This window comes from Pelodiscus sinensis, unplaced genomic scaffold (assembly GCF_049634645.1).
Source record: "Pelodiscus sinensis isolate JC-2024 unplaced genomic scaffold, ASM4963464v1 ctg44, whole genome shotgun sequence".
Lineage (NCBI taxonomy): Eukaryota > Metazoa > Chordata > Testudines > Trionychidae > Pelodiscus > Pelodiscus sinensis.
In genome coordinates, this window is record NW_027465914.1 from 817,375 (window position 1) to 842,926 (window position 25,552).

Below are 25,552 nucleotides of genomic sequence, written 5' to 3' on the forward strand. Positions count from 1 at the left end.
TTAAGTTTGCAGATGATACCAAGCTGGGAGGGGTTGCGACTAATCTGCAGGATAGGGTCATAATTCAAAATGACTTGGAGAAATGGTCTGAGGTAAATATGATGAAGTTTAAGACAAATGCCAAGTTCTCCACTTAGGAAGGATCAATCAGATTCATACATACAGAATGGGAAGCGACTGTCTGGGAAGGAGTACGGCAGAAAGGGATCTAGGGGTTATAGTGGACCACAAGTTGAATATGAGTCAGCAGTGTGATGCCGTTGCAAAGAAAGCAAACATGATTCTGGGATGCATTAACAGGGGTGTTGTGAGCAAGACATGAGAAGTCATTCTTCCGCTCTACTCTGCGCTGGTTAGGCCTCAATTGGAGTATTGTGTTCAGTTCTGAGCACCGCATTTCAAGAAAGATGTGGAGAAATTGTAGAGGGTCCAGAGAAGAGCAACGAGAATGATGAAAGGTCTAGAGAACATGACCTATGAGGGAAGGCTGAAGGAATTAGGTTTGTTTAGTTTAGAAAAGAGAAGCTCGAGGGGGAACATGATAGCAGTTTTCAGATATCTAAAAGGGTGCCATAAGGAGGAGGGAGAAAACTTGTTCATCTTGGCCTATGGGGATAGAACAAGAAGCAATGGGCTTAAACTGCAGCAAGGGAGATTTAGATTGGACATTAGGAAAAAGTTCCTAATTGTCAGGGTAGTCAAACACTGGAATAAATTGCCCAGGGAGGTTGTGGAATCTCCGTCTCTGGAGATATTTAAGAGTAGGTTAAATAAATGTCTATCAGGGATGGTCTAGACAGTATTTGGTCCTGCCATGAGGGCAGGGGATTGAACTCGATGACCTCTCAAGGTCCCTTCCAGTCCTAGTATTCTATGTTTCCATGATTGTTTTATGCTTTCGTGATGTCTTTCCACACTGGGAGCGAGCTATGGGAGTGAGGCATTCATGTGTAATCAGTAACATGCTTTTCATAGGTATATGCTATGAATGCCATGTAAAAAACAGATTCCAGACAGTTGCATGAACATGCCCATGCATGTGCGTGCGCACATCCATCCATCCAGCCATCCAGCCATCCATCCATCCAGGGGGGAAATATGTGAGCGGGACATCAAGCTGAGAAACCAGTCTTGGCACCTTGTGTGTTTTCCTGAACCTATATTTGTGTGCATGCATCTCTTTGCATATTTTTATATTTTGTGAAAAGATGTCATGTACATCATAGAATATAAACTGGAAATTTACATCCTGTTTGTCCCATACAATGTTGTGCTAACTGTACAACCTAAGATCTAACCTGATATTATTAGTGTAGAATAGAGATGTGGTAGCTAGAAAGATTACAGAGAAAATTTTAATTGCAACTGCCTTGCCAGATATGAGCCCAATTAGCAATTTGCTGATGAATACATATTTTCCTATACAGCTCTTAGGCCTCCTTTCTTAAAAGTACTAGAGCCGACTATCATTGCAATCTTTCCTGGTTTTGATCTGTCCACAGGTGGTTAGTAAGTACTTTCCCTCTGACCAAGCCACAGATTTTATTGAGGCCATACTGGATGGTATGCTGTCTGCTAGTCCCTCCTGTGCCACAGCAGCCGGTCTGTGGATGAAGATCATCCTGAAGGAGTGTGGAGGTGCCATGCTGGATGAGGTAAAATAGAAGCTGGAGAGGTTTTTCTGGCTAACCTGCAGGCTTTCAGGTCTTTGCCATCATTTGCAGTGAACACAAGTCTTGCTGTTTCTCCCCCTGGGATTGGAAGTTAATTCCATCTGTGTTCCTATCCTGAGTCAGGCAATGGGGGAATCAACAGCAGAAGACAGAGATAATCTAACGGTACATCTGCACTAGCTCGTTAGTTCGAGCTAGGTAGGGTAATGAGGGCAAGCGGAGTTGCAAATGAAGCCCGAGATTTAAATATCCCGGGCTTCATTTGCATGTTCCCTGGCACCACCATTTTTAAATCCCCCTTAGTCCGAACTCTGTGCCCGCGGCTACATGCGGCATGGACTAGGTAGTTCAAATTAAAGATCCTAATTCGAACTACCGTTACTCCTCATGGAATTAGGATCTTTAATTAGAACTACCTACTCCGTGCCGCATGTAGCCGCGGGCACGGTGTTCGGATTAAGGGGGATTTTAAAATGGCAGCACCCGGGAACATGCAAATGAAGCCCGGGATATTTAAATCCTGGGCTTCATTTGCAACTCTGCTTGCCCTCATTACCCTACCTAGCTCGAACTAACGAGCTAGTGTAACCGTACCCCAAGTGAAAAGGAAGATGCTTGATTATTTGTCTATCTTGTTGTCACAGTTTCCAGCCATGAAAGGCTTGGAAAAATTAGACTCCGAGTAAAATGCAAAAAGAGAATATCCGGCCCCAAGAGACAAGCTAAGTGAACTACATCTTAGGGCCTCAGATAATGAGGGGTCTCTAAAAATACCCCAAAATTGCTAGTTTTTACTTGCCTCTTTGCCTATGTACAGATAGATAGATAGATAGATAGATAGATAGATAACTTTATTATTTCTATTTTCATTTTCCTTTCTGTTAGAATAATACATGGTTTTTTTGGAAATGCAATGAGGCCTCTTTAACTTGACATAGCTTCGGGCCTCAGCATGTCTTAACCCGGTGTTGCAGCCAGGTATGCGCAGAGATATGTATAATTTTTGTGGGTTAAATCTATGCAGCCATGTCTAAATACTTGTTTTTTGAAGGGAGGATTTTCTACAAGAACAGCAAATTGCTAAACGACTAAATAAACGTTTTGGTTCTGCAGAATGAATGGAGAGAATGGAAAAGGGACATTTTTTCTGGTTTTATTCTGTCCAGGTGTCAGATATCCTGAGTAGAATATATATTTATATGCCTACCATCAAGCAGGGTAGCTTGAGGCAGTTCCTGGTGGAGTCAGTGTCCATTCTTGCTCACCATCACCTAGAGGCAGTGATCTTCAGCCTCCTCATCAAACATCTGCCGATGGACAGGTATATACTGCTCCTTACAGTGTTCATTTTGGTAACCATGGATCCCACGGCTTCACTGGAAGATGTAAGGCTTCATTTAAGCCACAGACAGTTTGAGATCATTCCTAAAGGTTAATAGCTTGGGTCTTTCTGCAGAAAGGTCCAAGACCATGTCAAGGTGGGTGCAGGGAGAAATTAAGTGTCATTCTGTTTCCATTAATTAATAGTTGCTTTGGCATCCTAAAGACTTCCCTTTACTGGCATCACTGGAGTGGATTTTTGCCTCTCCAGACCCCTGAACTAACATCACCCTGGAAATTGCCAGTGACTGTTCGTTTTCTGGTAGCATGAAAGCTTCAAATCCAAATTCCTGGCTGATTAGCCAGGATAGGGTACCAGGCTTTTGGTATCAGCAAGGGTATGGCTGCTGGAATGGAGTTGTCATTCTTGGTACTTAAAGACAGGGCGGTAAGCATATCTATCATTTCATTCAAACATCCCTAGCTGAATTATCAGTCATCAGTGCTGGAATCTAAGAACATAAGAACGGCTGTAGTGGGTCAGACCAAATGTCCATCTAGCCAAGGACCCTGTCTTCAGACAGTGGCCAATGCCAGGTGCCCCATAGGGAGTGAACAGAACATGCCCATTCTGGCAAATAGAGGCCAGGGAATGCCATTTGTGAAGAGGTCATGGGCTAGCCACAAATATTTGTTCTCGTAGTTGTACATCCAGTTAGTAGGAAGATCATTTTTCTTTCTTCAACTTGTCTCCCAGGCCCCAGATCTTTGGGCATCATATGCTCATGATTCCATATCTACTGAGAAGTAGGAAAACAGGAACTGTGATTAGAGCTCTGTGTCCTTTCCTTCTGAAGTCTAGCATTAATGGTTATGGTGCAGTAAGACTAGGGTTGTGTCTATACAGCACCCTAAACTTGAAATAAGATGCACAATTTGCACTCCGCAAATTGCGTATCATATTTTGCATAGCCTATTTTGTAATGTGGTGCTTCTACACAGCACCAAATGTCGAAATAATGCGCTATTTCAAGCCATCCCTTATCCCTCATGCAACAAAGTTTCTTGGGATGGCAAAATAGTGTGCCCATTATTTTGAAAAATATTTCAAAATAACGGGCTGCTTGTGTAAATGTGGGGTAGCTATTTCGGGATACTTAACTTAGTTCTGTAACTAGAAACTCAATATGTAAAACATGAGGACCATATAAGGAGGACAGCACTCTGAACTTGCTCATCATAGGCAGGGCTTGACAAATAATACAATCTACTCACCCATGGCGTGTAGATTGTAACCTGGAAGAGCCGGGTTCGGGCGACCTGTGCATGCGCAGAACGATCTGTGCATGCACTGTTCGCCGGACAGCGCGGTTGGTGAGCCCTGATCATAGTCAAGGAGAAAATGTGTTCTTTACTTGAATATGATGCATATAGTCAGAGCCACAAAAGTCTCCAGGGGGTCACATATAACTTATGTTAAATTGCAGTGACACCACTGAGCTGTGGAGATCTCTGGGGACAGATCCCTTGCTCGCCCCTCAAGTCCTAAAGGTCCTAATAGAAAAAATAAAGACTCCAACAAGCCAAGAAGGAAGGATGACCTCAGAGACAAAAACTGACCTGCATTTAGCAGCTGCTGTACCTCTCACAGTAAGTTAGACGACAGACATGTATTTCTCTGCCTTGTGACAAACATGCTGATGGAAAGCTAGATGAGTGGTATAATATTGTCATATGGGCACTTCTTTTCTGAAGTACTGTTTCCTGGATTCCAGCTGTGCTTTCTGTGGAACAACAGATGGCAGATTTAGAGTATGTGGCTGATTCACTTAATACTATCTGGCAATTAGAAAGTCTTTGAATCAGATTTCTTACAGTGCTTTGCAGATGTTTTGTACAACTCACAACATGCTTTGATAGGTCGTACACATTTTTACAGCTATGGGACGCTAAGGCACACATGGAGTGAATTGCTCTCGGTCATTCATCAAGTTAGTGACAGGAGTGAGAATTTAGTCCAGCAGGTATCAGAAGGGGAGAGAGTGTGATAGTGTTAGGAAGAGACCTCTTCTTTTACCATGCTCTCCTTTCAGGCAACATGTGCCATCTTTGAAGTGGTGTCAGCATTGCAGCTGAGCAAAACTGTGCAGGAGCTGTTCCCGGAGTTGTTTACTGTTCTCCTGCAGCAGATCAGCCAAACCCTAAGACAAAAGATGCCTTTGCCCAGGATGAGCAGCCGAAGGAGGTTATTCAGAAAAGGACAACAACTATGTGAGGGCAACCCTTGCAGGTAATTAGAAGAAAGGGAGCAAAACAAAGAGAATCCCAGTCCATTTGTGTGACACTCCCCAGGAGTTCTCAGGGTTATGAGGCACCTTACCATCACCTGCTTTTAATATGAGAAAGTCTTGTTTGTGCTTGCTATAGGTCAGTTCCCTGAAACCACCAACCTCTGGCAATACAAACACTACTATCTAGGTCTCCTCAGGCCTCAGTCTCTTTGTCCTCTCTTTCTGACTACAGCTTAGAGAATCTCTATCAACGGATTCTCCTCTAAGAGAAGTCTCCCTGCGATGTACGTGCATCTCCGCACCAATCAGCGTTCCCCCATCTCTTAGTTTAAAAACTGCTCTACGGCCTTTTAATGTTTAGTGCCAGTAGTCTGGTTCCACCCTGGTTTAGGTGGAGCCCATCCTTCCTGTATAGGCTCCCCCTCTCCCAAAAGTGTCCCCAGTTCCTGATAAATCCAAACCCCTCTTCTCATCCACGCATTGAGACTCTGAAGCTTTGCCTGCCTACCTGGTCCTGCGCGTGGAACTGGAAGCATTTCCAAGAATGCCACCATAGAGGTCCTGGATTTCAGTCTCTTTCCTAGCAACCTAAATTTGGCCTCCAAGACATCTCTCCTACCCTTCCCTATGTCATTGATACCTACATGTACCACGACCACCGGCTCCTCCCCAGCACTAGACATAAGTCTATCTAGATACCTCGAGAGATCCGCAACCTTTGCACCAGGCAGTCAAGTGACCATAAAGTTCTCCTGGTCATCACAAACCCAACTATCTATGTTTCTAACGATCGAATCACCCACTACTAACACCTGCCTCTTCCTAACATCTGGCATTCCCTCCCCCTCAGAGGTATCGTTGGTGCGAGAGGATACCGCAACATCCTCGGGAAGGAGGGTCCCAACTACGGGATGGTTTCCCTCTGCTCCCATTGAATTCTCTGTTCCCTTGAGACTTTCATCCTCCTTAAGAGCACTGGGACTCTCAGACTGGAGGTGGGACAGTACTACAGTGTCCTGGAAAGTCTCATCAACATAGCTCTCTACCTCTGTTAGCTCCTCCAGTTCAGCCACCCTGGCCTCCAAAGCCCGAACTCGGTCTCTGAGGGCCAGGAGCTCCTTGCAACAGGTGCACACATACGCCACTCGCCCACAGGGCAGGTAATCATACATGTTACACTCGACGTAATAAACAGGATAGCCCCCACTCTGCTGCTGGGCTTCTGTCTCCATTTTTTTATGAATAAATTTAAGTAAAAACTGGGCTTATTAAATCTCTGGAATATAGATTATTATAAAAGTTAGGTTTAAAGAAGATCAGAAGTCACTAGTGCCCTCTAAACTCCCACTCCAAAGTCCCTCTCCAAGCTCCCTGTTCGCGGACTCACAGGCTTATATAGCTCTGGTAGCCCCTCCCCCCACTGAGGCTCAGCCAATTAACATAGGCTTCTAGATTTCAAACCTTTTAGAAGCTCCTTCAAACAAACAAACAAACAAACAAACACCAAACTAAACCAAACAGAGAAACACAAGCTCAGCACACACTGCCCTGCTTACACTTATACTTTAGAACTCAGCTCTGGAAAACATACAACACTTAGATGTATTTATAGGGAAAACAAGAACTGGTATATTATCAAAGAACAGAGATGTCAGTGATAATGAGTTAGAATACAGGCAAAAAATGGTTAGAGCCCTGCGCGAATACAAACATCTACCCCTGGACATGGAGATCTGCAGATAGACATTGGGTTCTGCACATCCACAGGGCTCTGCTCCCAAGAGCCATTGTGACCAACAGAGAGGCGCATGGCCCTGTCATGCCTGGGAACCAGTGTCCTGCACCAGCAGCTCCTCCCATCCGCACTGCTGTGTGGTGTCAGTTGAAGGGCACACATTGCTCTGTGTCTCGCAGGTCCACCTGCTGCTCTTTTAAGGGTAGCCAAAACTACATCAGGGTTATTTTCAGGCCCCACTTTGCAGAACGCTACCTTCTGTGGCTGGTTTCCATTTCCTGTCATAAAACTCTCCAAACTTCGGAGGAGTCGTTGCCCGTGTTGAGACTTTCTTGTCTGTACATACCGATGTGTAGACTATGTGCAGTGTTTTAATCCGCCTGTCCATGCATAGCACCGTTACATTATATCTCAGCTTTCTAGTCCCTCCTCCAGATGGAGGGAAAGTGTTTCCATTCAGAGAACTCCCTTTGAAAGGCTCTCCTAGCATTTGTCTCTTTTGCTCTCTGTTTCCCTCAAACACTCCTCTGTGTGTCCCTTTAGGCAGATTCCTTATTAATGGGATAATAGGTTTGTTGATTCTATAGCCCCACTCTAGCCAGGCAATCAGGTACATTTCTATCCAATTAGGCTTTCTCTGGGGAAGCTAATTAGTACTAGTAGTTACCAGAGTGCTGACCCCAAGTACAAGCTCTCAGCACCCTGTCACATCTCGCTGGAGATAGGGCCCCAAAATATCCATTAGTGATCACTAATCTCTCTGTGTCCCAGCTTTTGGGGTCTGATTGTGAATTTTTTCCATATTACTGTACTGTGCTAGTGCCCATACGCCTTGCAGATAGGAGAAAGTGACTGCAAAATGTTGTCCATAGCAACACTAGTAATATGAGATGTATGAGACTGAAATACCTCCTGGAATTAAGTCCTTCCAAAAACAGTGGTCCCCAGGATACTGTCAATGGATGAACTGTCAATGAACAACAGACCTGACAAGTAACTGGGGTTTCCTGACTGCTTAGGCTGTGCCTTTCTATTGGTTACTACAGTTCTGTGCCTCTTTTCCCCCAGGCTTTCTATTGAAGCATTAGAGGCTGTGCTTTTCAAGGCTGTGAATGAGAAGCTGATAAGAACACTCTGGAAGCAGAGAACTTGGATGCTTCTTGAAAATCCGCAGACTCACCACGAGGGGGTGTGTTTGCTGGTGAGGTAAGAGATCTAGGAGACAGCATTTCATCCTCAGGGATCGGCAACAAATAGAGTGACTGACAGGGAACTTTCAGGTATAGCTTTGTGTGGGGTGTCCTGGGTGAGAAACACAGAGCTTCCATGCGTAGGTTTTAGAGTTGTATGGTCATAGCAGCTAAGCTTTTGAAGTGCACAGTCTGCCCCATAAGTGGTTCCTTTTGTCTTCCAGTGTTCTGCAAAGATCTGGACTAATAACAGTGGAGATCATACAGAGCCTCCTCCCCTGGGTAAATTCCCCATCAGAAAATCAGCGAGGCACCAGCACAGCTTTCTTTGCTCAGGTATGAGCAGTTCCACCATTAGGCTGTTATCTGTTGTTTACCTTTCTCTGAGGAGTTGTACAGTTCACTTCATAGGAATTCATTTTAGATAGTAGAATGTGTCCTTTGTAAGGAAATCTCACAAGGAACTTCATTACACCTTTCTTAATCATTTTCTCTTTGTTATTTTTGGGGTCTATACTAGCCTGGCCTAGCTGCCTATTCTAGTTGCTGGTTAAGAGAGAGTGAGAAAGATATAGATAGGCTACGTCTACATTGGCAAGATTTTGCGCAAATAAGGTATGTCTAACCTACAGCACTAATTCAATTTAACTTAATTCGAATTAGTTAATTCGAAATAAGCTAATTCAAATGAGTGCATCTAGACCTAAAAACTAATTCGAATTAGCATTTTGCTAATTCGAAATAGCATGTCCACATTGAGTGGACCCTGAACCGAAGTTAAGGCTGGCCAGAACCAGTGCCGTCAGGGCATCAGGTTAGGACTTAAGGTGTGGAGCTGCTTCCTCAGGCTAGCCGAGGGCTGTGCTTAAAAGGACCCGACCCCCACCCCGGACAGACAGTTCTCAGGATTCCCCGCTTGCTTGTCTAACTCGATGGGGACAGCAAAGCAGTTCTGTCTTGGAGTGCCCTGAATGCCCTCGGCACATTACAGCACTCGACCATCAGCCCGGCTGCACTTGCCGCAGGCTGCCATCTGGGGGAGGTCAATCAGGGGGCTGTCAGGATCCAGGAGGCCCTACAGGAAAGCTTCCACCCCGAGGAGCCCGCAGAGCCACCCCAGTCCTCCCCATCGGGGGCTCGTGCCCCATTCCTCCCTCACCTCCTTCCACTTACCCTTCCCGAGCCCCCTCTTCCTGATGTAAAAAATAAAGGACACGTGTTCAAAAATAGAAACTCTCTTTATTTAACAAAACTGGGGGCGGGGGGGGGGGGTGAGTTAACCTCTGGGGGACTGGGAAAAGGAGGTGGGAGAGGGGAAGAAAGAGGGTGGGAGAGGGGAGGTGGAAACCTGGGAGGAGGGAGCTGGAAGGGGGAAGCCAGGGGAAGAAGGAGGAGGGGAAGTATAAAACTATGGTACGCCATATCTTCAGAACTGTGTACAGATGTGGTCTTCTCACCTCAAAAAAGATATGGCCTTGGAAAGGGTTCAGAAAAGGGCAAGTACAATGATTAGGGGTTTGGAACAGGTCCCATATGAAGAGAGGCTAAAGAGACTGGGACTTTTCAGCTTAGAAAAGAGGAGACTGAGGGGGGATATGATAGAGGTCTATAAAATCATGAGTGGTGTGGAGAGGGTGCATAAAGAAAAGTTCTTCATTAGTTCCCATAATATAAGGACTAGAGGACACCAAATGAAATGAATGGACATCAGGTTTAAAACTAATAAAAGAAAGTTCTTCTTCACACAAAGTTCTTCTTATAGTCAACCTGTGGAACTCCTTGCCACAGGAGGCTGTGAAGCCTAGAACTATAACAGAGTTTAAAGAGAAGTTAGATAAATTCATGGAGGTTGGGTCCGTGGAGTGCTATTAGCCAGGGGGTAGGAATGGTGTCCCTGGCCTCTGTTTGTGGAAGGCTGAAGATGGATGGCACGAGACAAATCGCTTGGTCATTGTCTTCGGTCCATCCCCTCTGGGGTACCTGGTGTTGGCCGCTGTCGGCAGACAGGCTACTGGACTAGATGGACCTTTGGTCTGACTCAGTACGGCCATTCTTATGTTCTTATGTTCTAAGCGCAGGGCTCAGGGTCGGGGGTCTCACTGGAACAACTTGATTTTCATGCAAACCTGCTCCTGGATTTGGATGTGGCCTTTGGTGGCCAGGCTGGCAGCTATCCTGCCCTAGACGGCTGCATTCCTGTGCCTAGTGTGGAGGTCGTGGACGCTGGAGGCCTCCCCCCCAAACCTCGATAATGTCCACGATCTCCGCACTAGACCACGCGGGCGCCTGCCTCTTGTGGCCCTGGGCAGGCTCCTAGGAGCCGCCAACCTGGTCCTGGGAAGAGGCGGAGGGCTGGGTGGCAGCGGGTGGCTGGCTCATGCCATGCCAGGTGCAGGGTCTGCTGGCTGGGTGCTGGCAGGCTTGCAACTGGCACAGGCACTGTAGCCAAACCGTGCCCCTTTAAGGGCTCTGGGGCTGAGAGAGGGGCAGAAAAGTTTCCCTGGTTTGGCCCAGAGTGGCCATCAGGGCAACCTGATTAGGGTTAGCCTCCAACTAGTTCGAATTAAGTGGCTACACAGCCCTTAATTTGAACTACTTAATTCGAACGAGGCGTTACTCCTCGTAGAATGAGGTTTACCTAGTTCGAATTAAGCGCTCCGCTAGTTCGATTGAAATTCGAACTAGCAGTTTGTATGTATAGCCGCTATTAAAGTTAATTCGAACTAACGGCTGTTAGTTCGAATTAACTTTGTAGTGTAGACATACCCATACTTTTAACGTGAGAGTTTTTGCGTTAGAATATTTGCGCAAGAGAGCGTCTACACTGGCATGTGCTGTTGCGCTAAGAGGCGCTTTTGTGCAAAATCATCCGTGCCAGTGTAGACGCTCTCTTGCGCAAGAAAGCTCCGATGGCCATTTTAGCCATTGGGCTTTCTTGCACAAGAAATTAATGTGGCCTGTCTACACTGGCCTCTTGCGCAAGAACAGTTGCACAGGAGGGCTTTTTCCTGAGCGGGAGCATCATAGTTTTTGCGCAAGAAGCACTGATTTTAGACATTAGAATGTCAGTGTTCTTGCGCAAGAACTCCCCGCCAGTGTAGACAGGCAGCTGCTTTTGCGCAAAATCATGCCAATGTAGATGTAGCCATAGAATTTGAGTTACTAGACCTTTTCTGACAATTCCTAGGGCTAATACTAACCAACAGCTCCTGATTTTGGTCTAGCTCAGCAAATCTTCTAAATGAATCTAGTGTCCTAATACTATAAAATAAGCAACATACAAATACATTAACATCTATCTTAGATTCTCATTAATGTAGAATAATAGATTCATAGAACATTCGAACTGGAAGGGATCTTGAGAGGTCTTCGAGTCCAATCCCCAGCCATCACGGCAGGACCAAGCACAGTCTAGATCATCCCTGACAGGTGTTTGTCTAACCTGCTCTTAAATATTTCTAGTGATGCAGATTCCACAACCTCCTGAGGCAATTTATTGCAGGGTTTAACCACCCTGACAGGCAGGACGTTTTTCCTGCTGTCCAACCTAAACCTCCCTTGATGTAATTTAAGCTCATTGCTTCTTATCCTATCCTTAGAGGCCAAGGAGAACAATTTTTCTCCATCTTCCTTAAAACATCCTTTTAGAAACTTGTATTATCTGAGTACTTCAAAATGATAATGTAGTATCTGAGTGCCTCAAAACTCTTTAAAAGTATGTATCCCTACAATACCCCTGTGAGGCAGGGAAACACTATTAGTCCCATTTTGCAAAGAGGAAACTGATGCACAGAAGGCCTAAGTGACTTGCCCAACATCATCTAGGAAGTCTTTGAGGGTGCAGGAAATTGAACTGGAACCTCCTAAGTCCTAGGCTGCTAACTACTGGAGCATCCTCCCTCTCCACAGCCTTGCTATAACGTCTGTGTCATATTTCACATTTACGCTAAGTCGCTATTTTAGAGGCTCATCTGGTGGTTCTAGGAATCTGTTTGTGCCCCAAAATCTTTCTACACCCCACCTAGGAAAGGAGTCACAAACGTGGGTTTTCAAGGTCTGCCTAGAGAGGCCTCATGAAAGCTGCCAATCAGAGCCCAGCTGGCTCAGATATATGGAGCTACAGGGCTTTATTAGGTCAGTTTCTTTCAGGAAGTGGAGGGCCAAGAAAGGATGCTATTCTCTGGCCAAACCAATTCACAGGGGTTTATTTCAGGCAGCATTTTCTGAAGCTGAATTTGCAGAGAGAGAGTCCTTACGAGCCTTAAACATATAATTTGAGGGAGAAACTGAAAGTGGCCCCATAGGAAGAACCCAAGGAAAAAGTAGCAATGAACTGAAATGAAGCAATGACTCGCTGCTATTTCTAGGTTGGAACCAAGAGTAGTGGGCAGGCCCAGGTTCCCCAGTGGCATAAACCCGATGAAGGGGACAGGGCTTATGGAGAGGTTGAACAAAGAACAGAATATAAAGGGTCCAGAGTTGGGGCTGAAGACCCTAGTGAGGGCAACAGGACCTAAAAGGCATTTGTTTGGACTTTGGGACTTGGCCAGAGGGCTGAGCCATGGAAGACTCACTAAGATCGACTGGCAGGATGCACCTGGGCGAGAAAAGGACTGTGGTATCAAATGCAGTCACTGAGAGGCTCTCAAGGGATGAGCAATCACCCATTATAGTGCCTAAAAGGAAAAATCCATGTTTTTAACACAGTACTCATTCATATAGAATAATAAATTACAGTGTATTGCGTGTCTCCTCAAATTATATTCGCTATCTTAATGAACATATTAGAGCTAATGGACATGTTGATTTTATTTCAGCTAATGACTGATCCCATACTCAGGGAGAAGAAGTTGCTTAAGTCTGTCTTACACATCTTAGAAGAAAGGTTAGAGGACAACTACTGGATTGTCCGTCGAATGGCTGTAAGAGGCCTGGGAAATGTAGTCTATGGGGCACCTGAGAAGGTAAGATAGAATACTGAATACAATGCAGCATAACTAGAGAAACTAAAGGAAACAATTGCTCAGGATTTACAGAGGCCATGCACAATGCACTAGGCCAACTTCTGCTCTCTCATACCCCTGTAACCTCTTTGCAGTCAATACACAGCAGGTTGGTTCCCTTGGTAAGCTGGGCATAAGGAAACAATATGTACTTAATATGATCATATGTAAATGTATACTCCTAGGAATGAAGAGTGTAGGCCATACTTCCAAGATGAGAGATTCTATTCCAGGAAACAGAGACACTAAAAAACTCAAATCATGATAGATAATCAGCTGAACGTAAGCGCCCAGTACAAAGCTGTGACCAAAAGAGCTGAGGTGATCCTCGGAGGCATAGACAGAGGGATTCTGAATAAGAATAAAGAAGTTATTTTACCTCTGCTTATGGCACTGGTGTGAGAACTGTTAGAATACTATGTCAGGATCATGCCTGCAATTCAAGAAGGATGCTGATAAATTGGAGAAGAGTCACAAGAATTTTCAAAGGGCTAGAAAATGTGCCTTTAGATTCAATGGGGGGGGGGGGGGGGAGGAATGAAGCTAAACTAATTCAGACTGATAGTAAGGCATACATTTTAATGGTAATTTTAATCATTGGAACCATTTACCAAGGGTTGTGGTGGGTTCTCTATCAGTAGCAACTTTAAAAACAAGATGGGCTGTTTTTCTAAAAGAGGTGCTCTAGTCAAACAGACATTATTTTGGGGAGGTTCTGTGTTGTGAAGGAGGTCACAATGGTCCCTTTTGGCCTTCAAATCTAAGTAATTAGAAATCGAATAGGATTACATAGGTGTAATATGGCACAGAGTTTGGCTTATTGTAGCTAGTACCTGATGTAAAATATAGCTATAGGTCACTAGGGGGCAGATGAAATTCCCACTGCTTCATAATTGCTAAAAAAACATATTAGAAATGTGGTTAGTGGAAAGTGTTTTTTAATGTCATATGTCTGAACAGGTGAAAAAGTACAAGAAGTTTCTTCTGGAGACACTGATCAGGACTTTAGAAGAGACTTTCAGTTTTGAAATCATTATCGAATGCATGAAGGCACTGGCCAAAGTCCTGAAGGAGCTGAAAGGGAAGGACATAGGTTCTTCCTTCAGAGACCTCACCATACAGATCCGGAAGTACTTCGATAATGTACGTGAACAGAAGCCTTCAACCCCAGTTCAGCTGACATTGATGAGGCTCCATTTACAATGCATGATGTGTCCTCACTGGGCATTGTTCATGTCAGAATGAAGTGATTTTAGGCCTTAGGGAAGAGATGTGTTTTATGGCGGAGCAGAGAATTAAGAAAATGAGGATGCCATCCCTGCTCCTTCAGTCTCACCCTTCTGTTCATCTTTATTTCCAATGAGAATGGCAAAGGAAGTATGAATACTAGATTAGGTAGCTGCATAACAAGGAAAATGGGCATACAGGGTGTAATGGACTGTTTTGGGCCTGCTCCATACGATTTTTATGTCACCTGGTTGAAATTATTCCATTTTGCAGAGAAGTTTGAGATTTCAAATTTTGGTTTTGTTCCTATTTGGGGGACACACCCCCCAGCCCAAATTTCAAATCTCTTTGTGAAACAGTAATACTATTCTCAACCCAGCTCTACTGGGAGCCTTGCCTGAGGGCAGTCTACTGGCAGACTATGCTGGAGACAGGGAACCTGGAAGCACTGGGAATTAGAGGTGCCAGGGTACACATTTCCTGGCTCCTTGTCAGCCTGCCAAACAGGCTGTTCTGAAGGTGAGGGCCAGGAAGCCCAAGATCTCAGTTAGCCTGCTAGATGGGTCACCAAGAAGCTGACCAAGTACCCCTACTTGGCTTCTGGAAGAATTTTGTCAAAATTGAACTGTCTTCAAAGTATTTTGAAGAATCAACACATTTGGCCCAAACTTGATTAATTCCAGTTCTTCTAAACTTCTGTAGTTGGAATCACTCTACTCTAATGTAGAAGAGACAGCTGTGCTAGATACATGATGTGGTTATCTCTTCGTTACCAACCTGTGTGGCTTTCTTGGCTATAGAAGGACAACACTCTTCGTGCATTGGCCTTTGTCCTGTTTGGTATCCTGGCCGGCTCTGCAAAGAGAAAATGGAAGGACTATTTTGCCAAGCAGGTTAGACAGAGCTGGGTCACGCTTCTGCTGCACCTGCAAGATCCAAGCCCTGAAGTTTCAATGGTAAGAATGACAGTGACTTAAATACTAAGCAAAAAGAATCTTCCTCCTGTTGCCAGGGGAGCTCTGCTATTCCTTCCTGCAGTGGAGACCTAAATTCTTCCCTCAGTTCATTGCCCTCCTTTTGAGTCAATCCCAGACAGGCTGGTCCTTAGCAGCCAGGGTTGTCTCACTGGAGTTCAGGATAGGTCATGGGTCTGATCCCAAGAGTTCATTCCTGCCTATCTCTGCACCCCACGTTCCTGCCTCCCCACAACAGAGGAAAGATCACAGCTATGCCTAGTGAAGCAGCTTTCATAGCTACATCTGTTCTGAAAAAACATTGCTGCTATCTCCAGTTTTCAGTATTATAAAATCATAGAACCATAGGTTTGGAGGAGACCTCAGGAGGTCACTGAGTCCAACCTCCTGCCCAAAACAGGACCAGCCACAACTAAACAATCCCAGCCAGGGCTTTGTCAAGCTAGGACTTGAAAACTCTAGATTTAGAGGTTCCGTTGCCTCCCTAGGTAACCCATTCCAGTGCTTCACCACCTTCCTAGTAAAATAGTTTTTCCGAATATCCAACCTAGACCTCCCCCACTGTAACTTGAGACCATTGCTCCTCATTCAGTCATCTAGTACCACTGAGAACAGCCTCTCTCCATCCTCTTTGAAATCCCCCTTCAGGTAGTTAAAGCCTTCTATCAAAGCTCCCCTCACTCTTCTCTTCTGAAGACTAAATAATCCCAAATCCCTCAGCCTCTCCTTGTAAATCATGTGTTCCAGCCTCCTAATCATTTTTGTTGCCCTCCGTTGGACTTTCTCCAATGTATCAACATTTTTTAAGTAATGGGGTGCCCAGAATTGGATGCAATACTCCAGAAGTAGAATCCCTTTCCCCCTATTAAAGTCATGCTGGCATATTTTCTGTCTATTACTTCAGGGGAATCCCTTTTATTCTTGGGGTAGATGAGCAGTCAAGGACATGAGTTCCATTTGAATGAGCACAATACGTGTTATGGAACAATTCACTGGTGCAACCCTCTTTTTCAGGAGTGCAGAGCTACATTTCATCTCTGTGCCCCATTTTTGGGACTGAAGAGGCTCCAAACTATACTTAATGAGCATCTTAGTTGGAGAACCGAGCTGAACCCTGAGGAGCTCCAGATGGATATCTGCAGACACCTTGTGAGTGACCTATAGAATTATATGAGATTATTGACAGCATAGGCTTGTGATGTAGAAGCAGGGGGAATGTGTGATGGGCAATGTAAGTATCTATGGGTATGTCTACGCTACAAAGTTAGTTTGAACTAACGGACGTTAGTTCGAACTAACTTTCATAGGCGCTACACTAGCGCTCCGTTAGTTTGAATTTAATTCGAACTAGCGGAGCGCTTAGTTCGAACTAGGTAATCCTCATTCCACGAGGATTAAGCCTAGTTCAAACTTACTAGTTCGAATTAAGGGCTGTGTAGCCCCTTAATGCGAACTAGTGGGAGGCTAGCCCTCCCCAGGTTTCCCTGGTGGCCACTCCGGCCAACACCAGGGAAACTCTATGCCCCCCTCCCGGCCCCGGACCCCTTAAAGGGGCACGGGATGGCTACGGTGCCCGTGCCAGGTGCAAGCCTGCCAGCACCCAGCCAGCAGACCCTGCACCTGGTGCGGATCGAGCCACCCACCCGATGCCCCCCAGCCCTCCCCCTCTTCCCGGGACCAGGCTGGCGGGTCCTGGGAGCTTGCCCGGGACCGCAAAAGGCGGGCTCCCTCCTGGGCTAGTGCGGACATCGTGGACCTCGTCCACGATCTCCGCACTAGGCACAGGAAGGTGGCCGGCTAGGGCAGGAGAGCTGCCAGCCTGGCCACCCAGGAGCAGGAGTGCATGAAAATCAAGGTGGTCCACTGAGACCCCACGACCCTGAGCCCTGAGCATACAATGGCCATCCTGGGTCAGACCAAAGGTTCATCTATCCCGTAGCCTGTCTGCCGACAGCGGCCAACCCTAGGGACCCTGGAGGGGATGGACCGAAGACAGTGACCAAGCCATTTGTCTCGTGCCATCCCTCTCCAGCCTTCCACAAACTTTGGGCAGGGACACCTCTCCTACCCCCTGGCTAATACCACTCCATGGACCCAACCTCCATGGCTTGATCTCACTTCCCTTTAAACTCTGTTCTAGTTGTAGCCTTCACAGCCTCCTGCAGCAAGGAGTTCCACAGGTTGACTCTGTGCTTTGTGAAGAACAACTTTCTGTTACTAGTTTGAAGCCTGTTACCCATTCCTTTCCTTTGGTGTCCTCTAGTCCTTCTTTATGGGAACTAATGAAGAACTTTTCTGTATGCACCCTCTCCACCCAACTCCTGCTTTTAGAGACCTCTATCCTGTCCCCCCTCCGTCTCCTCTTTTCTAAGCTGAACAGTCCCAGTCTCTTTAGCCTCTCTTCATATGAGACCTGTTCCCAACCCCTGATCATTTTAGTTGCCCTCCCCTCTCCCACCCCCTTTTCCCAGTCTCCCCCAGTTTTGTTCAATAAAGACATATTCCATTTTTGAACACAATTGTCCTTTATTTTGTACATCAAGAAGAGGGGCTAGGGAAGGGTAAGGGGAAGGAGTTGAGGGAGGAATGGGGTACGCGCCCCCGATGGGGAGGACTGGGCTGGCTCTGCGGGCTTTTGGGGTGGAAGCTCTCCTGCAGCCCCCCAATTGCCCCATCTCCCCAGATGGCAGGCTGCGGCAAGTGCAGCCGGTCTGATGGCCAAGTGCTGTGATGTGCCCAGTGTGGGTACTCCGGGCACTCCAAGCCAAGACTGCTTTGCAAGCGGGGCACCCCTGAGAACTGTCTGTCCGGGGTGGGGGTCGGGACCCTTTAAGCACAGCCCTCGGCTAGCCTGAGACAGCATCTCCACGCTCTAAGTCCTCCTCTGATGCCCTGCCGGCACTGCTTCCGGCCATCCTTAAGCCCGGTTCAGGGTCCACTTAATGTGGACATGCTAGTTCGAATTAGTAAAATGCTAATTCGAACTAGTTTTTTAGTCTAGATCCGTTAGTTTGAATTAGCTTAGTTCGAATTAAGTAATTCGAACTAAGTTAGTTCGAATTAACATTGGAGTGTAGACGTACCCTATTAGAGTGGGATACAGGACTGAGGGTGAGAGGAATGTAAATCTGCCATAGATTCCCACTTTCCCCACTTCTACACAGCCTCCTGTCCTTTCTTCTATTTACTTGTTTAAATTAAAAAAAAAGTCTGAGTGAATCCAATAACTGACAGCAGTGGCAAGAGGAACACAGACTGTTTACTTGTGGTTTGTAAAGGCATGTGTTGGCAGTCAAAGGGCATTTCTAGCCAGAGAGAGCTCATGTGTCCCTGATTTTCTCTAGGCCAAAGAGAAGGCTGAGCTACTGGAGAACTTTTACAAAAGCACCATCAGATACTTCCGCAGCAGCTGGGAAGAGATCCGGGCAGCTGCAGCCAAGTTAGCTGGTGAGAGAAAGTGTGCCGTGTCCCTTTTGGTATTCCCTTTGAGGTAGACAGAAAAAGTCCCTGTGTGCAGCACTGAGCTACTATTAATCTCTCCGTGCTGTGACTTCTCATGCATAAATGGAGATGTTAATGTTCTCCTACTTCTTCAGTGTGGTGTTAGGAGGAATTTGTAATTTGCAATTGAATGCTTTGAGATGGCGCAGTCATTTAGTAGCAGAGGCTGGCACACTGTCACGTAGGGTATGTTTATTCTCCGATCAAACTAGTGTGCTAAAAATAGAGTTGCTGTGGCAGGAGTAGCAGGAGGGGTTAACTATTCCAAGGATGATCCCATCCAAACCCAAAAGTCTGTTCTCAAGGTGGCTAGCTCCTCCGACTGCTTCTGTCATCTTACCTGCACTCTATTTTTAGTAGTCAGAGTTAGTGTGGACTCAAACTATAGACCTAAGCTCAGTGTTGTTCACTGTTCCTGACTGGTGCTTCATCACTGGGAGGTAGGCAGCCCACCGCCACACAGTGCCTGCTGTTGCAGGTTCCTGATTGCCTTGCCCAGGAAGCACTAGATTCCTCCCCTTTGGCCCTGTGCCATCCTTTCCTTAGCACACCCATGCAAGCCAGGCAAGCAGTGTGGCCTAATTAATTTATCCAGGTGAGATCCTTGCTTAGTACGCACTTATTCCTGGCCCCAGCCCCTTTGTTCACACCACTAGATTAATACACTATCCTAGTATATCTCCAATAACTGACAGCAGTGGCAAGAGGAACATAGATTGTTTAAAGCAAATGAGGTTTTATGTAAACATTCTTAATTTTTTTCTCTTATTCTCTTCAGTGTGGACGCTAAACTTTTCTAGTATTGTCTTGCCTACAGCTCACCTTAGACTCACAATAGAAGCCAAAGGGCCAATGTTATCACCTTGCACTTAACAAGAGAAGGTTTTTTATTGATGTTTATTTTACACTGCTTATTTAGGCATCATCCTGGAACATACGGACACCAAGAATATGAAATGGCTGGACATGGAACATCTGTTGACCTGTAAGTAACAAATACAGGTGAAATCCTATTCATTAGTGAGTTATAAAGAAATTTAGCTGACAAGCAAGCAGTAACTGATACCACAGGTGTGAAGTGCATCAGCCACACATCAAAGGACAGATTCAGCTTTAGTCTGCTCTGAAAGAGGTACGTCTACACTACAGCGTTAATTCAAGTTAACTTAATTCGAAATAGTTAATTTGAAATAAGCTAATTCGAATTATGCATCTATACACAAAACCTATTTCAAAATAGCATTTTGTTATTTTGAAATAGCGTGTCTACACTGAGTGGACCCTGAACCGAAGTTCAGGCTGGCCGGAACCAGTGCTGGCAGGGCATCAGGTTAGGACATAGTGTGTGGGGCTGCTGCCTCAGGCTAACTGAGCTCCGTGCTTCACGGGACCCTACCCCCACCCCGAACAGACAGTTCTTGGGTTCCCCGCTCGCTTGTCTACCCCGATGAGGGACAGCAAAGCAGTCCTGTCTTGGAGTGCCCTGAGTGCCTGCACTCGGGACACCACAGCACTCGGCCACATGGAGCCAGAGCTGCCCCTGGGCACACCGGTGCGTCTCGTAGGGTTGTTGCCATCAGCCCAGCTGCACTTGCTGCAGGCTACCGTCCGGGGAGTCCATCGGGGGGCTGTCAGGATCCAGGAGGCCCTGCAGGAGAGTGTCCACCCCGAGGAGCCCTCAGAGCCACCCCGGTCCTCCCCACCGGGGGCTCGTGCCCCATTCCTCCCTCACGTCCATCTACTTACTCCTCCCTAGCCTCCCTTCCTGATGTCAAATAAAAGACATGTATGTTCAAAAATAGAAACTGGGTTTATTGAACAACAGGGTGAACCTCTGGGGAGACTGGGAAAAGGAGGTGGGAGAGAGGAATAGAGTGGGTGGGAGAGGGGAGGGTGAAACCTGGGAGGAGGAAGTTGGAAGGGAGAAGCAAAGGGAAGAAAGGAGAAGGGAAGATCAGGGCCCAAGGTTGGGGGTCTCACCGCACCAACTTGATTGTCATGCAAACCTGCTCCTGGGTTCGCATGTGGCCTTTGGTGGCCAGGCTGGCAGCTATCCTGCCATTGACGGCCGTGTTCCTCTGTCTAGTGCGGAGATCATGGATGCTGGGGCATCCCTCCCAAACCTGAATAAGGTCCATGATCTCCACCCTGGACCAGGAAGGCACCCGCCTTCTCCAGCCCCTGTCAGGCTCCTGGGTGCTGGCAGACTGCTCCTGAGGAGCAGTGGAGGGTTGGCTGCCAGTGCCTTGCTGGCTCACGTTTTGTGGCTACTGGCTCAGGGGCCCCGGTGGCCACTGCTGGCTCTTGGCTGGTAGGCTTGGATCTGGCACGGGCCAGGGTCTATTCCTTTAATGGCTCTGGGGCCAGGGGGAGAGGAGAGCAAGTTTTCCTGGTTGTGCCCAGAGTGGCCACCAGGGCTCCCTGGGAAGGGCTGGAGGCCCCCTATTTTGAATTAATTGTCTACACAGCACTTAATTTGAAATAGCTATTTCAAATTTGGTGTTACTCCTCGTAGAATGAGGTTTACCAAATTTGAATTAAGCGCTCTGCTATTTCGAATTAATTTCGAAATAGCGGTTTGCATGTATAGATGCTATTAAAGTTAATTCAAAATAACAGCTGTTATTTTGAATTAACTTTGTGGTGTAGACGTACCTGGAGGAAACTGCAGCCAGTGTGATATAAGTCAGTGCATCTCCTGGCTATCCTGGCAATGCCTCTTCCCAACCTGTGTGATCCACTCTTTGGGCTCCATCGGCTCCCTGGGAGCCACTTTTTGCTACCCCAAACTCCACACCATCAGATTTATTTCTGTCAGGAGATGTAAAATAACTTAAAAGCAGAAGCTATTGAGTCAATGGAGCACCTTCCAATTGGATGAGTTTCTGGTAGGGTCAGGGTCTCCCCTCTCCCCCCTCCTCCATCTCAGTTTGGAGCTTGGAAGGATCCCAATGGAGGAACCTAAAGCTTTGTTTGGACAGAGAGCTGCTGTAGCTTGGTACTCACTGGTACTAAATCTCCAGCTACTGCAGGCATATGTAAGCGGGGGAATGGTCCCGCTCTTGTGGGGAACTTTCCTGGCTTCTATACACCCCGGTGAAATGAACCAGCGAAAGGATCTGAGTCCCCGCTCCCACTTCCTTTACCCCACGGCTCCCTGATCCTGAGGGCTCCCCCTCCACTCTCCTGAGTAGCAGAGCCCTTGAAACCCCAACAAGGCTGGGCCCAGGTTTCCTGGGGCTTAATCCCTGACCTTGTAATCACTAGGGGCAGGAGTTAGGGTGTCCCCACTCCGAGGTGCTCTCTTTACACTGCAGGCCTTCTTGGCCCAGTGATCACTTCATAAGGTTCAAAGCAAATACAATTTATTAAACATCAGCTGATTAAAGAGAATAGAATAAGAAACAATGAGAATGGTTAAATGAGAACACACAGCCCTGCTCTGTAGCACAGGGACATCAACACAGCAGTCTGCAGAGTTTAAGGACAGTTCACAGTCTCTTCCTTAGAAGCCCTGGAAGTGCTGCAAGGGGCTGCAGGCTGGACACACTTGCACTGGCAGTGACCACACAGCCTCAGTCTCTAAGTGGCCAGACCCCTCTCCCAGTCCAGAGCCTTTCCCCACACTTTGCAGGTCCCAGTAGCTCACCACATCCGGCTGCAGGCTGTGCTGCTTGGCCAGTTCCAGCTCCTTGTGTTGTTTCTCTGTTCCTTTTGGCTTTCTGAGCACTGCCAGTCTGCTGCTCAACACAGGGTCTGCACTGCTTAGCCAGTCTGTGTCTGGTTCTGTCGCTGCAGGACTTCTTCTTGTACTCCTCTCTCAGGGTACGTCTACACTACAGCGCTAGTTCGAACTAACTTAGTTCGAATTAGTTAATTCGAACTAAGCTAGTTCGAACTAGCGCATCTAGAACTAAAAACTAGTTCGAACTAGCGTTTTGCTAGTTCGAACTAGCGCGTCCACACTGATTGGACGCAGGGGGGCATTTAAGGGCAGCTGAAACCGGTTCTGGCAGGGCATCAGGTCAGCAGTTGCTTTGTGTGGCTGCTGTCTGAGGCTATCTGAGGCTCGTGCTTAAAGGGACCCCCCCTGGACAGCCGGTTCTCAGCTTTTCCTGCTTGCTTGCCAACCTCGCCGAGGGACAGCAAAGCGTCGGTCTCTGTGCCCGTCTGTGTCGGTGCTTCCCTTCGGGGGGGCCGCCGCAGGTGGCAACATGGAGCCACGGCTCGCCCTGCACCTTCTGGTGCACGTTCTGGACTTGCTGCTGCAAGCCTGCCAGCAATGGCTCGAGGCTGCCTGGCACCACCTGGGGAACGTCAGCCCCCTGCCTCTCCGCCTGGCCGCCCTGGGGGCCGTGGAGGAGCCGCGGCAGCGCCCCGGCACCGGCGTGCCCCGCCGCATCTGGCGTCTGGACACCAGCAGCGACTGGTGGGACCGCATCGTCCTGGAGCACTGGGACGACCGACAGTGGACCCAGAACTTTAGGATGAGGAGGGACACCTTCCTGGAGCTCTGCGAGTGGCTCGCCCCTGCCCTGCAAAGAAGGGACACTCGCATGAGGCCCGCCATCCCCCTCCAGAAGCGGGTGGCCATCGCCCTCTGGAAGCTCTCCACGCCGGACAGCTACCGATCCGTCGGGAACCAGTTCGGCGTGGGGAGATCCACTGTCGGAGCAGTGCTCATGCAGGTACGGCGCTCGTCGGCCACCGAGCCGGGGGGGAGGGGGGCTGCGAGGAGGGGATGGGCCGCCCCAGGGACAAAGGGGGGGGCGGGAGGAGGCGAAGGCGCCCCGCACCGGAGGGGTCGGGCTGTCCCGGCCGTACTACACGCCGCCAGGGGGGTTGCTTCCGGGAGTGGGGCGCGGGGCACTGCCAGGGCACGCACGCTCCCAGCCACCCGGGCGCCCCACTGATTGACGCTTTGCTGTGTCTCTCTCCGCAGGTGGTCAAGGCCATCAACCGGGTGCTGCTCCGCAGGGTGGTCCGCCTCGCCAACCCGGATGCCGTCATCCGGGGATTCGGCGCCCTCGGCTTCCCCAACTGCGGGGGGGCCATCGACGGGACGCACATCCCCATCCGTGCCCCGGAACACCAGGCGTCCCGGTACGTGAACCGCAAGGGGTACTTCTCCGTCATCCTGCAGGCCGTATGTGACCACCGGGGACAGTTGACGGACATAAATGTGGGCTGGTCCGGCAAAGCACACGACGCCCGGGTGTACCGGAACTCCTCCGTGTGCCAGCGGCTGCAGGACGGGACCTTCTTCCCCGACCGCCACATCAGGGTCGGGGACGTGGACATGCCCGTCTGCCTGGTGGGGGATGCCGCCTACCCACTGCAGCCCTGGCTCATGAAGCCCTACACGGGACACCTCAATCCCTCCCGCCAGGCCTTCAATAACAGGCTGAGCAGGGCCCGCATCGTGGTGGAGGGGGCCTTCGGGCGACTGAAAGCCCGCTTTCGATGCCTCCTCACCCGTCTGGACCTGGCCGAGCACAACATCCCTCCCGTGGTGGCGGCATGTTGTGTGCTCCACAATTTGTGTGAGCGGAAGGGGGAGGCTTTCTTGCCAGCCTGGATGGCTGAGGCTGACCGCATGGCTGGACACTACGGTCAGCCCCGCACCGCCGCCGTCCGGGAAGCCCAGCGGGGGGCCATCCGGATCCGGGAAGCCCTGCGGGAGAGCTTCCAGGTGGAGGAGGAGGAGGACTGACCTCTCCCTGCATGCCCCACCGGGGCCTTCTTCCACCCTACCCCCCCCTTCCCCTTTCCCCTCCCTACCTACTGTCAAATAAAGACACCTGTTTTTCCAACAAAAACGTCTGTTTATTTCACAGAACTGGGGTGGGGGAGGGAGGAATGAAGGTGGGAGAAGGGAGGGGGAAACCTGGGACGAGGGAGCTGGAAGGGGAGGGGAGGGAAGGGAGGAAGGGAAAGGAAAGCTCAGGGGTGGGAGTCTGGGTGCCTCTCCCGTCTCGCCACACTGCGGGTCCGGGGGCGTCGGTGGGGAATGGTTGTGGAGGGGGGGGCAGAGAGGACAGGGGGTGTGGAGGAAGCAGGAGCGGAAGCAGGAGGAGCAGGAGGAGCAGGGGGAGCAAGAGGGGGAGCAGGGGGAGCAAGAGGGGGAGCAAGAGGGGGAGCAAGAGGGGGAGCAGGGGGAGCAAGAGGGGGAGCAAGAGGGGGAGCAGGGGGAGCAAGAGGGGGAGCAGGGGGAGCAAGAGGGGGAGCAAGAGGGGGAGCAGGGGGAGCAAGAGGGGGAGCAAGAGGGGGAGCAGGGGGAGGAGGAAATGGAAAGCGGTCTAGCAGGCTCTGGAGGTGGCCTCGCAGGGCACGGCCCTGCTCCTCCAGGGCCTCCAGACTCCTCTGGCGCAGCCTGAGGTCCTCCTGGACCCAGTGGTCCTGGAGACGGAGCTGTCGGTCCAGGAACCGGAGATGCCGCCTCTGGTAGTCCTCCTGGTTCCTGGCTGTCCTGCTTGCCCGGGCGCGGGCGGCTGCTGCAGGCGGGGTGGTGCGCCCTGCAGTCCCCGGTGCTGCAGCTGTGGTGCAAGAAGACCAGCGGTCAATTACCCCAGGGGCCCAGGTGTGTGAAACCCAGCTCCCCTCTGCAAGGCCAGGGCCCCTGCAGGATCCCCAGCTGC

General features: G+C 48.7%; 1 protein-coding gene across 1 annotated transcript in view; it reads left to right on the forward strand.

Annotated features, from left to right (window-relative positions):
• LOC142824860 (maestro heat-like repeat-containing protein family member 2B) overlaps positions 1 to 25,552 on the forward strand; it is a 37,124-nt gene that overhangs the window by 9,941 nt on the left and 1,631 nt on the right. Inside the window, exons 7-18 of the mRNA XM_075916649.1 lie at positions 1,503 to 1,655; positions 2,840 to 2,994; positions 4,481 to 4,643; positions 5,087 to 5,283; positions 8,088 to 8,225; positions 8,434 to 8,545; positions 13,027 to 13,173; positions 14,173 to 14,355; positions 15,240 to 15,395; positions 16,428 to 16,562; positions 18,758 to 18,860; positions 19,834 to 19,899. Of these exons, the coding sequence (XP_075772764.1) occupies positions 1,503 to 1,655; positions 2,840 to 2,994; positions 4,481 to 4,643; positions 5,087 to 5,283; positions 8,088 to 8,225; positions 8,434 to 8,545; positions 13,027 to 13,173; positions 14,173 to 14,355; positions 15,240 to 15,395; positions 16,428 to 16,562; positions 18,758 to 18,860; positions 19,834 to 19,899 (1,708 nt within the window). The remainder of the gene's footprint in view (positions 1 to 1,502; positions 1,656 to 2,839; positions 2,995 to 4,480; positions 4,644 to 5,086; positions 5,284 to 8,087; positions 8,226 to 8,433; positions 8,546 to 13,026; positions 13,174 to 14,172; positions 14,356 to 15,239; positions 15,396 to 16,427; positions 16,563 to 18,757; positions 18,861 to 19,833; positions 19,900 to 25,552) is intronic.